The sequence below is a fragment of the Gopherus flavomarginatus genome, chromosome 17, assembly GCF_025201925.1.
Source record: "Gopherus flavomarginatus isolate rGopFla2 chromosome 17, rGopFla2.mat.asm, whole genome shotgun sequence".
Lineage (NCBI taxonomy): Eukaryota > Metazoa > Chordata > Testudines > Testudinidae > Gopherus > Gopherus flavomarginatus.
The window spans coordinates 6253431-6267576 of record NC_066633.1 but is presented as its reverse complement, the minus strand read 5'-3'; the positions used below and the strand labels follow the sequence as shown (position 1 = coordinate 6267576).

Below are 14146 nucleotides of genomic sequence, written 5' to 3'. Positions count from 1 at the left end.
TGACCTCTCTGGCCAGCCCTTTCCTGCCCAGGAGCTCCGGCAGGAACATGGAATTTGTATGCACAAAATCCCTAATTCTGGCCAAAGAATGGCAGGGAACTGAACACTTACAGTATTGAAATTTCCATATAAATCACAGCTGGAGAGATCACACTTTAATGCACAGGTGAGTGATATTCTTTTGAATCCCGGCAGGATCTTCCATCCTGCTGAGCTCCTTTGAAGATGAATATCTTTCCATTAGCTGCAGTCCATAAAGAGCTTTTCCCAGTTGTACAGCACATTGTACCAGTTTTCATTCTGAGGGGACAGAAGCTGGTTCTCCAGCCTTATGCCAACATATCCGATCTTCGACCTTCCTGTAGCCGAGTCGGGTTTTGCTCCTGCTGGAGACGCATGCCAAGGAAAGGCAACCCCCAGCTTTTTATTTTAAAGTGCTGGCATAAATCCAAATACTAGAACATTTTCATTGCTACTCTACCAAGAATAAGAATTCAAATTAAACGGACACAGGCCATTTCTATCTATCTTACCCAGGTATTTCTAATGCACCCACAACGGCAGTAGGCTCTGCTATTTGTCATGTAGCATCTGCATTCTTAAGCTTCACATGGAGGCATGGGGGTGGGAGTTAATGTTCGTAAAGGAATTTTCAAATGTCTCTTCTTCAGCAAATCAATTTCCCAGCCCTGATAATGGCTTTTCATCCTGTGGCTGTAATAGATGCACGCTATCTAATTCCCTTTCTAAAATAAAATTAAGCCAATCCCTAACTGGTTACATCACCCAGGACAACTGCAGAAATTAATTCCATATAGCAAAAGTACCAAGGGCAGATGGAGTGCATGAATATTGCTAAAGAGAATACCAATTAGCACCAAGGCTCTCACCAGCACCCGTCTGCTAGGACAGTGGTTCTCAGACTTATTTGACCTGCGCCCCCGTTCTCTGTGTCTGTAGCAATTTACGTCCCTGCCTCACCACACAAGTACATATACCAATTAAAAAAAACAACATGCAACTCTCACTAAATATTAAAAACAGTAAGGCATTGATTCAAACACAGCCAACGATCCATTGTAATAAAGAGCACAAGCAAAACTGTAATTGTGGTCAATGCTTACAATTAAATGTGCACACCGCATCGTAGCCAACAGCTTGACATACAGATACCAACGACTTTGTATAATGCTATTCGAGCTTAACACAAATCCATCAAAATGCACAGCACCATCCAGAGCCAAATGCACAGTGCCATCTGAGGACCCGATATGTCTAGAGGAATCAGTGGTGCTAGGTATTCATTGCTGTGGGTAAAATGTGCACAGTATTTCCCCTCTAAAGCTCAGAATACATTCCGCCCTCCCTCAGTTTGAAACCACTGCACTGGGAGACTGGCTGCCTACACAGCATGGTCTCAGCCTAAAGGTAATGTCTTTTGGATATTGCTGACCCCAGCTGGATTTGAAGCAGCAATCTAGCAGTAAAAGGCTCCTCCTCGCCACCCAGACAGCCCAGGCTTTTTAAAACAAACATTTCCTGTGAAGGCAACATTCCCACTGTCCAGCCAACCGTTATCTCAGCACCCAAGTCAATCCCAACGTGGCTGCCAATGATCTCCTCACCTGGGGACCCGTAAGTGCCCCCTGACTTCTCCTTTGCTGACTATGGGTGTGATTCTTCAGGCACCTTGCCGGGGGGAGGCAGAAAGGAGCTACGGCGAGGTGGGCAGCACAGCAGTGAACGTCCTGGCAAAAGCCCTTCACATAGCAGGTGATGGAACTCAAGCCCATTGCATGCAAGGCATGACTGACCCATGCAGTGCAGCAGAGGAAGGGGTCAGGCGAACGCCATCATTTCCAAGCCCAGGTCTCCCTGTCCAATAAGGCTCAGGGATGGCCAATTAAAGTGTCAACATTCATCTCTCCGTGAGCTGACTTTAGGGGGATGCTCCCAAGCCTCAAAGACAATTAAACTTATTTGACTTAGAATCACAGAATCATAGGACTGGAAGGGACCTTGAGAGGTCATCTAGTCCAGTCCCCTGCACTCAAGGCAGGACTAAGTATTATCTAAACCACCCCTGACAGGTGTTTGTCTAACCTGCTCTTAAAAGTCCCCAAGGATGGAGATTCCACCACCTCCCTAGGCAATTTATTCCAGTGCTTAACCACCCTGACAGTTAGGAAGTTTTTCCTAATGTCCAACCTAAACCTCCCTTGCTGCAATTTAAGCCCATTGCTTCTTGTCCTATCCTCAGAGGTTAAGAAGAACAATTTTTCTCCCTCCTCCTTGTAGCAACCTTTTATGTACTTGACAACTGTTCTCATGTCCCCTCTCAGTCTTCTCTTCTCCAGACTAAACAAACCCAATTTTTTCAATCTTCCCTCATAGCTCATGTTTTCTAGACCTTTACTCATTTTTGTTGCTCTTCTCTGGACTTTCTCCAACTTGTCCACATCTTTCCTGAAATGTGGTGCCCAGAACTGGACACAATACTCCAGCTGAGGCTTAGTCAGCGCGGAGTAGAGCGGAAGAATTACTCCTCGTGTCTTGCTTACAACACTCCTGCTAATACATCCCAGAATGATGATTGCTTTTTCTGCAACAGTGTTACACCGTTGATTCATATTGAGCTTGTGATCCACTATGACCCCAGATCCCTTTCTGCAGTGCTCCTTCCTAGGCAGTCATTTCCCATTTTGTATGTGTGCAACTGATTGTTCCTTCCTAAGTGGAGTACTTTGCATTTGTCCTTATTGAATTTTATCCTATTTACTTCAGACCATTTCTCCAGTTTGTCCAGATCGTTTTGAATTTTAATCCTGCCCTCCAAAACACTTGCAACTCCTCCCAGCTTGGTATCATCTGCAAACTTTAAGTGTCTTCTCTGTACCATTATCTAAATCATTGATGAAGATATTGAACAGAACCAGACCCAGAACCGATCCCTGCAGGATCCCACTCATTATGTCCTTTCAACATGACTGTGAACCACTGATAATGACTCTCTGGGAATGATTTTCCAACCAGTTTTGCACCCACCTTATAGTAGCTCCACCTAGGTTGCATTTCCCTAGTTTGTTTATGAGAAGGTCATGCGAGACAGTATCAAAAGCCTTACTAAAGTCAAGCTATACCACATCTACTGCTTCCGCCCATCCACAAGGCTTGTTACCGTGGCAAAGAAGCTCTCAGGTTGGCTTGACTTGAGTTGATAGAAAGGGCAGAGAGAATTGCATAACTTCTAAGCCTGCCACCCCACTCTAAAGTGCCACTTCTGTTCCATCCATTTGTCGTATCTGCTCTACAATACGAAATATTTTAGGGCAAAAAATGCAGGGATTGCTATTGCTTGCGGGAACATGACATCACACGCACAATGTCTGGCATGAGCTCTGTTAGTTAACTGTCAGTCAGCTAAACTGGCACGGGGAACACTGATAGAGCATCTTGATTGGAACACTAATATAAAGTGTTCTGATGACCTATATACACATATGCATGCCTGTGCATTTAGGGCAATGCATTTATTATTTGTATTACAGTAGCAACCGGACACCAAAGCTAAGTGCAGAACCTCATTGTGCTAGGGGCTGTACATATACATAGTAAGAAGTGTCTCCAGCCCCAACAAACTTACACTCTAAATAGACAAGACAGACAAAGGCTGAGAGAAAAGATGGATCTTCAACATCATCCCCCTTTTAAATATGGTGAAATCTGAAATACAGTGACTTGCCCAAGATTACACAGGAAGTCTGTAGCAAAACCAGGAAACAAACGTACATCTCCTGAGTTCTAGTCCAGTGCCTTAGCCACAAAACCATCCAGTTGCTCGCAGAATGCCTGCTGCTGTGGGGGAGTGAATGTTCTGTTGGCTTCAGTCAGGGATGACCACATTACTCGTGAATGCTAAAACTACACACAAGTTCTGCAAGCTGAACAGATGTCAACAAAACCATTACTCCACACCAAGTAATCCTGTGTTTTGCCTAGAGCCCTTGTTACACAGCACAGACATTTGAGAAATGTTTGTGTATGTGATTTTTCAGACCCTTTTTCCTGCCAAGCAAGGCTGTCTTTGTGCCATGAGTTCAACTGCACAGGCCGTAGGTGAGGGCAGAAAAACTATAGTTAATAATATTTTAGTGACTTCTAAAAATGATCTAAAATGGCTTTTCCAAATGTAATAATATAGCAGTTTGAAGGTCTGATATATCAGGGCTAAAAACAAAGGCCTTATATCACAAAAGAGGGGCATTGTCGGCTTTGCAATGGTCTACAGCATACCAGACCGCAGACCTGCCAGAGATCTAGGACTGAATGTCCTTCAGCCTGCCATGCATGAAGGGGGGGGAGTTTGACAGTAGAAAGACACATTTGAGGAGAAGGAGGAAACACTGGTGGGAAGGAGAGTAGCTGTTTGGAATTGCCGAAGTTGTCCCAGCAGAGGCGAGATGAACAGAGCGCAGGGGAGACAGTCAACAGCGCAAAATAAAATTCATTTGTTGTCTGAATCATTGTGGTGCAGTCAATTAACCTTGCAGCGAATGCCTGCCACTCCGCATGTATAACTCGCTGCACCAATTCCATCTATTTGCCTGTCCTACCAAATAAAGGTGCCTGCCTACTTGCAGTATACCAATCGAATCAGTATCCACCCTGGGAACTTGTGCCTGGCCAACTGTTTGGGACCTGCATCAAAATTAATTATGCAACGGGAGAGTTTTTCCTTCCCAATGTTACCACTCTAAACACCTAGGTTTGGTACAGCGATTCCAGCCATTTAGTCTACATGTGCAATTTCAAAGGATGCATTTCACCCGAACTCTTTTCCAGTTAGACAGAACAATCCAGCCATGTTCTTTTTATCTCTGGTATTTTCTTGAGAAAGCTTCAGTGATGTTTCTCCTACCACTAACAATCAGAAACCTCTCATAGATGGCTCAGAGGATTTGCAGCGAGATATGAAGCTTTTCATTGCTATGTTGCCTATTCAGTTCCAGGCCTAGTTGATACGGGTCAGTGGATTTCAGTCCAGTTCCTAAGCTGTCCATGGAACAAAAGCCACTTGCTAATTTTCACCTCGGTGAGTAATTGCAGCTGAAAAGCCAGTGACTGAACAGAAAAGGGAAAGGAGATGACCATTCTGCATTCACGAGGTGGTTACTACATTTTATTTCAAAAAGATAGCAATCTTATCACACAGGCGAAAGTATTTCCTTTTGCTCCCAATTATATTTCACCTTCACTTCACAAAACACACCACCACATGCCCAAAATAATACACAGCCATTTCTCTGAATGCTTTGGAGGCTTGCTTCTCTGAGTGCTGTGTGTCCAAAAAAAGATCTGAATGTTTCATGGAGCGTTGCGAGCTCTGGGAGCTGTTAAAAAAAATGCAGCAATATGGATATAGGATCTTCCCAAGGGAATATCGCCCAGGTGATACACAGACTGTTATATGGTTCTTCTGCCCAACTTGGGCTTTTATTCAAAAAGAAGAAAACCACTAAACTTTTCAGGGCACTCAGTGGGCTGGTTTAGGATCTGAATCCCAGACCCCAGATTCTCTGCAGTTATAGGACTAGAGGAGTGCAGAAGGGGGCAATTTAGAAGTTGGTGCAAATGTGTTGGATGCCCTCCTGGCTGACACACCAGGGACTGACCCTGGGACCTCCAGAACTATACAAGTGGGGGCTGTAACAGACTTATATCCATTATGGATTGAGCCCTGAGGGGAAACTAACACCCACTCACCAGATGGCTACAGAAGCGCCCTAAAAAAGCACAGCTCCAGGACTCTGGCAGTCCCATGCAAGGTATGTGTGGGTGTTGGGGGATTGTGCCCTGGTGCCCTTTTCTAGCATGGGAGAGTGGCCAGGATCTGGTGTAAAGCACTTCAGGTGGAACTCTTCTGAGCAGAGATGCCTGTTTCTAAACCAGGGACGAATGGAACAGCCCTGGCCTCAGTTGCCACACCCCTCTCCCATTTCAGACTGCAGCTTTGCACAGATTTCTGGAGCAAGCAGCCAGGCCCACACCATCGATCATTATCATGACTCGCAGTACAAAGGTGAGTGATTACGCACGGTCTCTTCAGAAGGGCAGCGCTGCACAGAAAAGGCAATCTGCATCAACACTCTTGCAGCCAGCCAGAGTCCGACCTGAGCAATGTATCTAAGTGAGGAGCGCAGCCTCTAATCAAGCCGCATGCCACCTCTGAGGTATGTTTCATTAGTCTCACTTACCAATGGGGAAACTGAGGCACAGAAGAACTGAGACTTGCACAAGGGTCACAGAGTGAGTCCGTGTCAACACAGGGAGGGGAGCTCAGGTTCTCCGTGCTGTACTTGGGGATCACAGACCTTTCCCCCAGTGGATTAGTAAATCCATAACACTGGCTCCCTTTCCTCTGCTCTGTTAAAACACTTTCCAAACACAGGCTTCATATGGCCCGATTGTGCCAGTGCTGAGCTACCTCAGCTTCTACTGGCTTTGGCAAAATGCAGTCCATGAGTCTATCATAAAAGGGCCCCTTCATTAAGAGGAAGAACCAGGATGCTTTGAGGGACCCTGATATAACAAATTGCCCCCCACCCCTACAGACAGGTCAGGTAAATGCTGGATTGACACTAATGAGCTGGATGCTAGAGGCTGTTCATCCCATGCTCAGGGGAAATTAGGAACATTCCTAAATGCTCTGGAGTCTGTTTGAGTCTTTTCAAACAAGCAGCACTGGGGAGGATGGTCTTTTATCCAAGCCTTCGTGCCAGCTTTGTTCATTTCTGATCTGAATGTATCATTAACTAATGTCCTCTCCTTGTAGGATTGATAACGTGCCCGTGATGTGAATTTAGTGTTGCTCTGCTTTCCCAAGAACATGCTGACCTCTCTCCCACACAGCCTCATCAATCTGCAGAATGGCCTGTTAAAGGAGAAAGCCTTTAACATTTTGAGTTTCAGAGGACACCCCCCCAAGGAGGAGTCTGATCCACAGTATCTACCACAAATCATAATCCAGGATGCCTGGTCACTTTCAGTCCTTGTACAAACTCTTGCATAGTGTTTAAGGTGACCATCCCAGCCACCCTCAATGAGCTTGGAACACAAAAGGAGCGACTGCATTCCACAGCATCTGAGACTCCACTTGGATTTCCATCACAAAAATGATAAAAGTTTATTTAAACCAAAAGGTTTGCAAGAAGTAAGAGAGATTGGGCTGGTCTACTACGGGGGAAAATCGATCTCAGATACGCAACTTCAGCTACGTGAATAACGTAGCTGAAGTCGAAGTATCTAAGATCGAATTACTCACCGTCCTCATGGCGCGGGATCGATGTCCGCGGCTCCCCATATCAACTCCGCAACTCCGTTGGGGTTGGTGGAGTTCCGGAATTGATATAAGCTCGTTCGGGGATCGATATATCATGTCTAGATGAGACGCGATATATCGATCCCTGAGCAATCGATTGCTACCCGCCGAGACGGCGGGTAGTGAAGACGTAGCCATTGACTCTACCTGCTTAGAAGGTAGTATACATTTCCACAACCCCAGCGTAAAACAGATGTAGGCTAAACCATCAGTTGCAGCAGTACATTCTCTTTCGCAGGAGTGGCCAGCCGGTGGCTCTGGAGCCACATGCAGCTCTTCAGAAGTTAATATGCAGCTCCTTGTATAGACACCAACTCCAGGGCTGGAGCTGCAGGCGCCAACTTTGCAATGTGCCAGGGGTGCTCACTGCTCAACCTCTGGCTCTGCCACAGGCCCTGCCACCACTCCAGCCCTTCCTGCCCCTTCCCCTGAGCCTGCTATGACCTTGCTCATCCCCCCGCCCAGAGCCTCCTGCACACCACGAAACAGCTGATCGGGAGGTGAGAGGAGGGAGAGAGAGGCGCCGGGAGCGGATGGGGGGCTGCTGACATATTACTGTGGCTCTTTGGCAATGTTCACTGGTAAATTGTGGGTCCTTCTCAGGCTCAGGTTGGCCACCCCTGCTCTTTTGGCTGTTACCAGTAGCTAGTGGTCAATGGGGGGCAGGGGAGAACCCTAAACAGGCACCTGGTGTTCTATTCAACTCATATTCAATAGACTCAGGCAAATAACCCTTTAGTTGCTGGACTGAATTACTGTGTAAAGCATGTATCAAAGAGGGGCCAATGGAAAATCCACCATATTGTGTATGATTAGAGGGAATTTTTTTTTAAAGTTCCAGATATTGCAGAGACTGTGTTCCATTGCTGGACAGAAATGGAAATGCAGATAATATTGATAGCAACACAGAAATATCTTAAGGTCACAAACTTTCTCCAGCTCACTAGACTTCTGCGATTTGGTTCAAGTAACAGGCAGGACCAGAGCTCGGAAAACACAGCCACTGCCATTTGCATGTGGTTCATGAAAACATTCTCTACTTTTATGTGTGTGGCATCCATTTTTTGCTTTGAGACTGGGGTTTGGGCAAAACTGCCTCTGCTCTGAACGTGTAATGTAATCAACACTCCCACCCAGACTGCTTGGTCCAGGCAAAATCTTAGCATCATGCTAAGTAAAACAGTTAGTCAGTCACTCTAGGAGCCAGAGAACCAAGGAGAACTACAGGTCTGCGTGGCCAGCAGCTTCAGCAAAGAATCCCCTATATGTTAATTACAACCATAGCATAGCTTTTCTCTACTACCAGGGGTGCAGTATTCTCTCTCCTGCTCTTATCGTTACACTTTCTGTGCCCCCATGAGAGTAACAGCCTCTCACTTCCCACATGCCAGCACTTCCTCTCCTCTTACAAAACACTCCGGAAAACCCATTTCTAACCAACCCTCCTCCACTTATCTTTGCACCCAGAATCCTCAGTGCATGTTATGAATTGCAGGCCTCCTGTGTACCCTTTTTCACCTGACACAGACCGTAAGCTACTCAGAGCAGGGCCTACCTTGCTACATGTTTTATAAAGCAGCACTGGTCTATGCAGAATCAAGCATCATACCATTGTTTCACATGATTCCCCTCTCAGATGCATTGGTAAACCACACTTGTGGGCCTCTGTCCCTCCCTTGTCAAGAGGTTAAGAATCCACTACAGCTGCTGGCTGATGGAGCTGTTCCTTCAGTTCCAGGGGGTAGAGGCTACATCTGGTGAGAACATTTTTTTAAACTAAACATTATTGTCACACAGCTGAAACATGTTGGTTTCAACAAGGTTTTCAAGAGGGACTCACTCTTTAGCTCTGAGGTTAGGGGTCTGGGATAGAGAAATTCCAATAGCTCCTCTGCTCCAGTCTGAACAGCGCTGGCCATCCCAGATCCGGCTGAATCAGACACAGCAGGGGCTTGTTCCATAGCAAGGAATTAAAAACCTCTAAAGTTACCGTGTAAGGGACCCGCCATTCTCCAGCCAGCTGCAGTAGGGAACCTGCTGCTTTGAGCCGTAAAGGTCTCTGGTGCAAACCCCCTGGGTGGGTGTGTGGACTGGGGCTACATGAACCAGTGCCAGGGCGGGGATGCTTCACCCTCCAAGCCCGTCTGCGCCAGAGCCGGGGAGATCAGAGCAGCGTTTGCTGCCAGCCGGCTCCGCTTTTGAGGGTTTGCACCCCAGGACGCAGGCGGAAGACGCGCTCGGAAGAGAAACCCGGTCAAACCCGCTAACTGCACTCGCGTGTGCACCCAGCTGACCCCTGGGTTTCGCTTTGGAGCAGAGCTCCTGGGCGGGCTGCGCAGTCTCCCCGGCCCGCTGGAAACCGAGGGCGAGAGAGTCTCCAGGAAACACGTTCCCGCCGACAGCCGGGCTACGAACAAGGGGCGACTGAGCCAGCCCGGGCGTGCACAGCTGCAGCGATTAGCCGGCTGCTGCTCCATTGTCCCTCTCGCTCCGCTCCGCTCCGGGGAAGCGCAAAGCCGGGGGCTGGCTGCTGAACCGGCGTATTAAACCCTCCCAGCAACGCGGCTCGCTAAAGCCGGAGAACTTTTGCTGTGCCCCGGCTCGCAGCCAGCGCTCTAATGCCGCAACCCAGGAGCCTGGAGACCGTCTCTCGGCTCCCTGGCAAGCCACGGCTCCAGCCCGGGCAGGGGGGCGCGTTCACATCTGCAAATAAAGCCCTCGTACCTCGTGTAGAGTCTCTTGGTGGCAGAGCTCTGGAGCTCATCGTGGGGAAGAAAAGCCATGAAAAAGGCAGCTCCAGCCTGAATCCCTTCCCCCGGCTCCCCAAGGAGAATTCGTGGAGCAACAGCAGCAGGAAACACCAAACACACACAGAGAGCGCGAGACCCACTTTGCACCTATAGCGGCTGCTGTGCGATGTAACTGTCGGATGGCAGCAGCTAGGAAGTGATGTATAGTAACAATAACCATCAGGCAGGCCCCTCCCCTGCCTGGTGATGTCAGCCAGAGCTAACAAGTCAAGGGACTTTATCCCCCCTCCCCGCAAAGTCTTGATTTCAGCCCCTGCTCCTGGCAATTCTCTCCTCTCCATCTGTGTGTGCAGCTGGGCTGCCCCTCTCCCCCAAGCACTGAATTCAAGAGTTTGCTGGCAGCAGGCTGAGGGCTGGAAGGGGAGCGCTCCAGCTGTTTGGGCTGAGGACGGGTGATCAGAGGAAAAATCCTGGGTCATCCAGGAGAAAAGCTGAAATGCTGAGAGTGGATCTGGGAAGGGAGCAATCAGGAAAGCTGCTCTTTCCAGCAGGCCCTGCCCTCACTGAGTCTGGGCTCTGACATGGGGAAATGAGCACTCATTCATCGGGCGCTTCCCCTTCGAATGAAGGCCACGCAGTGGGCATCCTTACTCCTGCTGAGCAGCACCCTGTGCCTTGAGCAGGCTCTTGATTTGAATACTCCAGGAATAAGGAACAGCAGTCTCCGAGGAGCAAGGAATCCAGCATAATGAGGGGCATCACAGTCTGGCCTGTAGCAGGTGATTACCCGCCGCCACCTTGTGAATGTTTGAGCCTTTGCTATTTACTGTCAAGCATTGGATTTCGGAGTGTTACCCATCAGGTGTCCAGAGATCTATACGGATTCAACAGAAAGGCCGGGTGCCTTTGCTCAGCTATCTGGGCCACTCCTGCGTCCATTGCATCCGTGCTTCTACGGGACGCCAGGCCCACACTGCCTGACCAGCCAGCGTCTCCTCCACAGGGTACAAGTGCAGAGTCTAAGTTAGTCTAGTGCAGAGCCCAGCATGTCTGAGATCCTCCAGGCCATCTTGAGAGGTATGTGGCCTAAACTGTGGCAACTCCATCAGAAACATAAATTGTGGCAGATTCTACCAGCTCTCTCCACTCGCATTCACATTGGGAAATCCATAGGCAGAAGGACTCCAGAGACATGTCCTGCTTGTTACCATTTTTGCACTCTTGGGAAGCAGTTTTATTCCTCTCTAGAGTACGCAAAGATCCTGCTCAATGCAACATGGAACTTCAGAGACCTTGAACAATGTCCCGCTGGCTGAACCGCAGAAACCTCTCACTCCACTCTCTAATTGATTGAGCTTTAAAAACCAAACAAAACCAACAACCCCGAATCCCCACAGTCTAACAATGGACTAGATTCAGCTGATAAATCACAGCAGCGAAACCTGAAACCATCACGCCAAAAACCTCAGCAGCAGCATTGTCCTGGGTACACGCCACGGTACACGCCACTCCGCTTGATTAAAGGGAGCGAGCACTGAACCAGGAGGAAAGAGACACCCACAGGGCCAGGCTGGAGAGCTGAGATTAATCACACCGGCCAGTGCTTACTTAGGATTGCACTGAAACCAATGAGATTCTTCACGTGAGCAGCCCTTCGTCAGTGGGAGAAGCACTTCACAGGCTGGCCCTAAGAGATGTCGGGACTCCCAGGGCTTTTGGGATCCCCCTCCTCCTCCTCCGCCTCCCCCCGCCCCCGCTTCTACAGAAGAACTTTGGTGCAAAGAATGAAAAACAGCTGCTGATGTCACTGGCTGCAGCCCTCCCTTACCCACAAGAGACAGAGGGTGCATTGCCGCATGGGGCCCACAGTGCTTGGTTGGCATTTAATGATTGTGGGCAGCTGGAGTCATCGCCCTGCAGAGGAACATTGCCAGAGTAGGGAGCAAGAGAGAGGAGGATGGAGCCTGACTTCCATTTTGGTTTGGTGCCAGATGAATAGCATTCCCCACCAAGCTGAGCAAATGGGTCGCCCACAAGTTACTGATGTGGAGGTCATGGGGTGAAATTCCATGGTTTGTGCTATGCAGGAGGTCAGATTATATGATCCTAAAGGTCCCTTCTGACTTTAAAAACTATGACTCTGCAATGGATAATTTATCATCTGACAAAACAGTGGCTTTTTCTGCTTTCAGGGCAGTCATGAGCAATTTGCACCAGATTTTAATTCATTAATCAAATTTATTCAGGCGGTTTGGTGCGGGTTTTGTTGATTACAGAGGCTCATCACAAGTATTCAATGCACAGCCAACACTCCAGCTCCTCGGCCACTTAGCTGCAGTTAGATAAGTCACATGGTATCGTTTCTGAACCCTAATTGGACAAGCATGTAAACATTTTCTGTACAAATACTTACATGTGCAAATGAGAACATTTGCTCTCTGTGACTACCTGCAGGCATGCCAGTGACACTGCCTGGTCCTGCAGACTAGGTACTAAAGGCCTAGCGGGGAATTAGGAATTCCTAGACATAGGGATTTACTGGATTGCTAACATTTACATGAAACTATTTGCAGCATTCGCCCAACTCTGCTTCTGTGCATCTTCTCTCTTGCAACACTTCTTTACGACTGACAGACAATTCCCTTTTTTAATTATTAATCTCGCTGCAGAGACAGAGCTCCCTTATTTTTCAGTGGACAGTAATCATGGCAAGTTATCCCCTTGTTGCGTTGCTCAATCTGTGGCATTATCTACGCAGTTGCCTCTCAAGTTTTACCATCCTTGGGCACCAACAGCAGAAGCACTAGTGTAAACCTGTCACTGGATTCTTAACCAGCCTTTTGGCTAGATCTGCTCTGAAATTGGTTAGTCAACGTGGTGATAGAAATGTCAGTGGCAATCAACATTAATTCTCCCACGACTGCGATCCCTGGTGGAGCTGCGATGAGAAGACCTGGACATGCGATTGCACTAGGGACACTGTGGTGGTGATGACTATTTATTTCTGCCTAGCAAAAGTTTTTGCCTGGATCACAGTTTGCCAGTGAAGGGAGAGACAGAAATAAGTTGGGGCCAGCATCTGCCTCCACTTCCGTTCATGTTCTGTGCTGCTGACGATAACACAAGGGCTGCTTTTAGAGTGAACAAGTGCAAGATACAGTTCAACAGATTCCTCTGTGTAACGGGCCAGAGGTCAAGAAGACAGAGTGGCATGAAGAACACAGGGGCAGCCATAATTGCTGCTACAGTGGACACTGTCATGCCATTAAGTGTGGCCAGCTCCTGAAAATAAAATCTGAATGCTGTAAAGGCATGAACACCTACTGTCTGGCTAGAGCTCTCTGTCAGTCGCTTTAATAGAAATCTCGGGGGGTGGAGGGGTCAGTTTAAAAAATAAAACAAAGCAGTGAGCATTCATGCAGCATCTTTCGTGCCAAAGAACCCCAAGGCACTCTATGAAATTAATACAGAAATCCCTTCACACGCCACTTGGGAGAAGCATGGCAGCTGTTTAAAGCACACAATCATTCTTTTTACATGCTATTCATTGTATTGTGTAAATATAAACATATGAGTTGTCAAGTGAGGTGGTATTTTCATTTTGTAGATGGGGAAACTGAGGCAGAGAGGGTGGCTGTGGCATAGCCAAAGTCACACAGCGAGTCAGAGAACCAGGATGACAATTCAGGACCTCCTGATTCCCAATCCTATGCACATTCCTTTATATCGCATGACTTCATACCCCCATGCATCCATTTGAGAAATGAAGTGAATTAGAAGAATGCAGTGTGAAGAAGAATATTCATGTTATTTTACGTGAGGCTTATGATGTTTGGTGTTTTTCTTTAATCCCCATCTCCTGGAGTCAAGTGAACATGTGAGAATCTCAGCTACCACAAAGAAAAAAAATAGTTTCTAGCCATTGAGTTTGCAAAGAAAAGCTTGAAAGCATGATCTGAGTACACCCTAAAGGCAAAAAACCAGAAGGCAATGAAAAAGAACAGCATTTTGAGTGGGT

At 47.7% G+C, this 14146-nt stretch overlaps 1 protein-coding gene across 7 annotated transcripts in view; it reads right to left on the bottom strand.

Moving 5' to 3' along the window:
• Positions 1 to 10400, bottom strand: part of GPSM1 (G protein signaling modulator 1) — a 146564-nt gene extending 136164 nt beyond the window's left edge. For 3 of the 7 annotated variants that reach the window (XM_050926963.1, XM_050926962.1, XM_050926968.1), the window contains exon 1: positions 10103 to 10398. Coding sequence is in view for 2 of the 7 variants with exons in the window: in XM_050926970.1 (XP_050782927.1) it covers positions 10103 to 10222; positions 10254 to 10348 (215 nt within the window). In the remaining 5 variants the exon portion in view is untranslated. Of the gene's footprint in view, positions 1 to 8987; positions 9003 to 10102 lie in introns of those variants that run through there. The other 4 variants (XM_050926970.1, XM_050926961.1, XM_050926967.1 and 1 more) reach the window with 4 other exon arrangements.
• Between the last annotated feature and the right edge of the window lie 3746 nt (positions 10401 to 14146).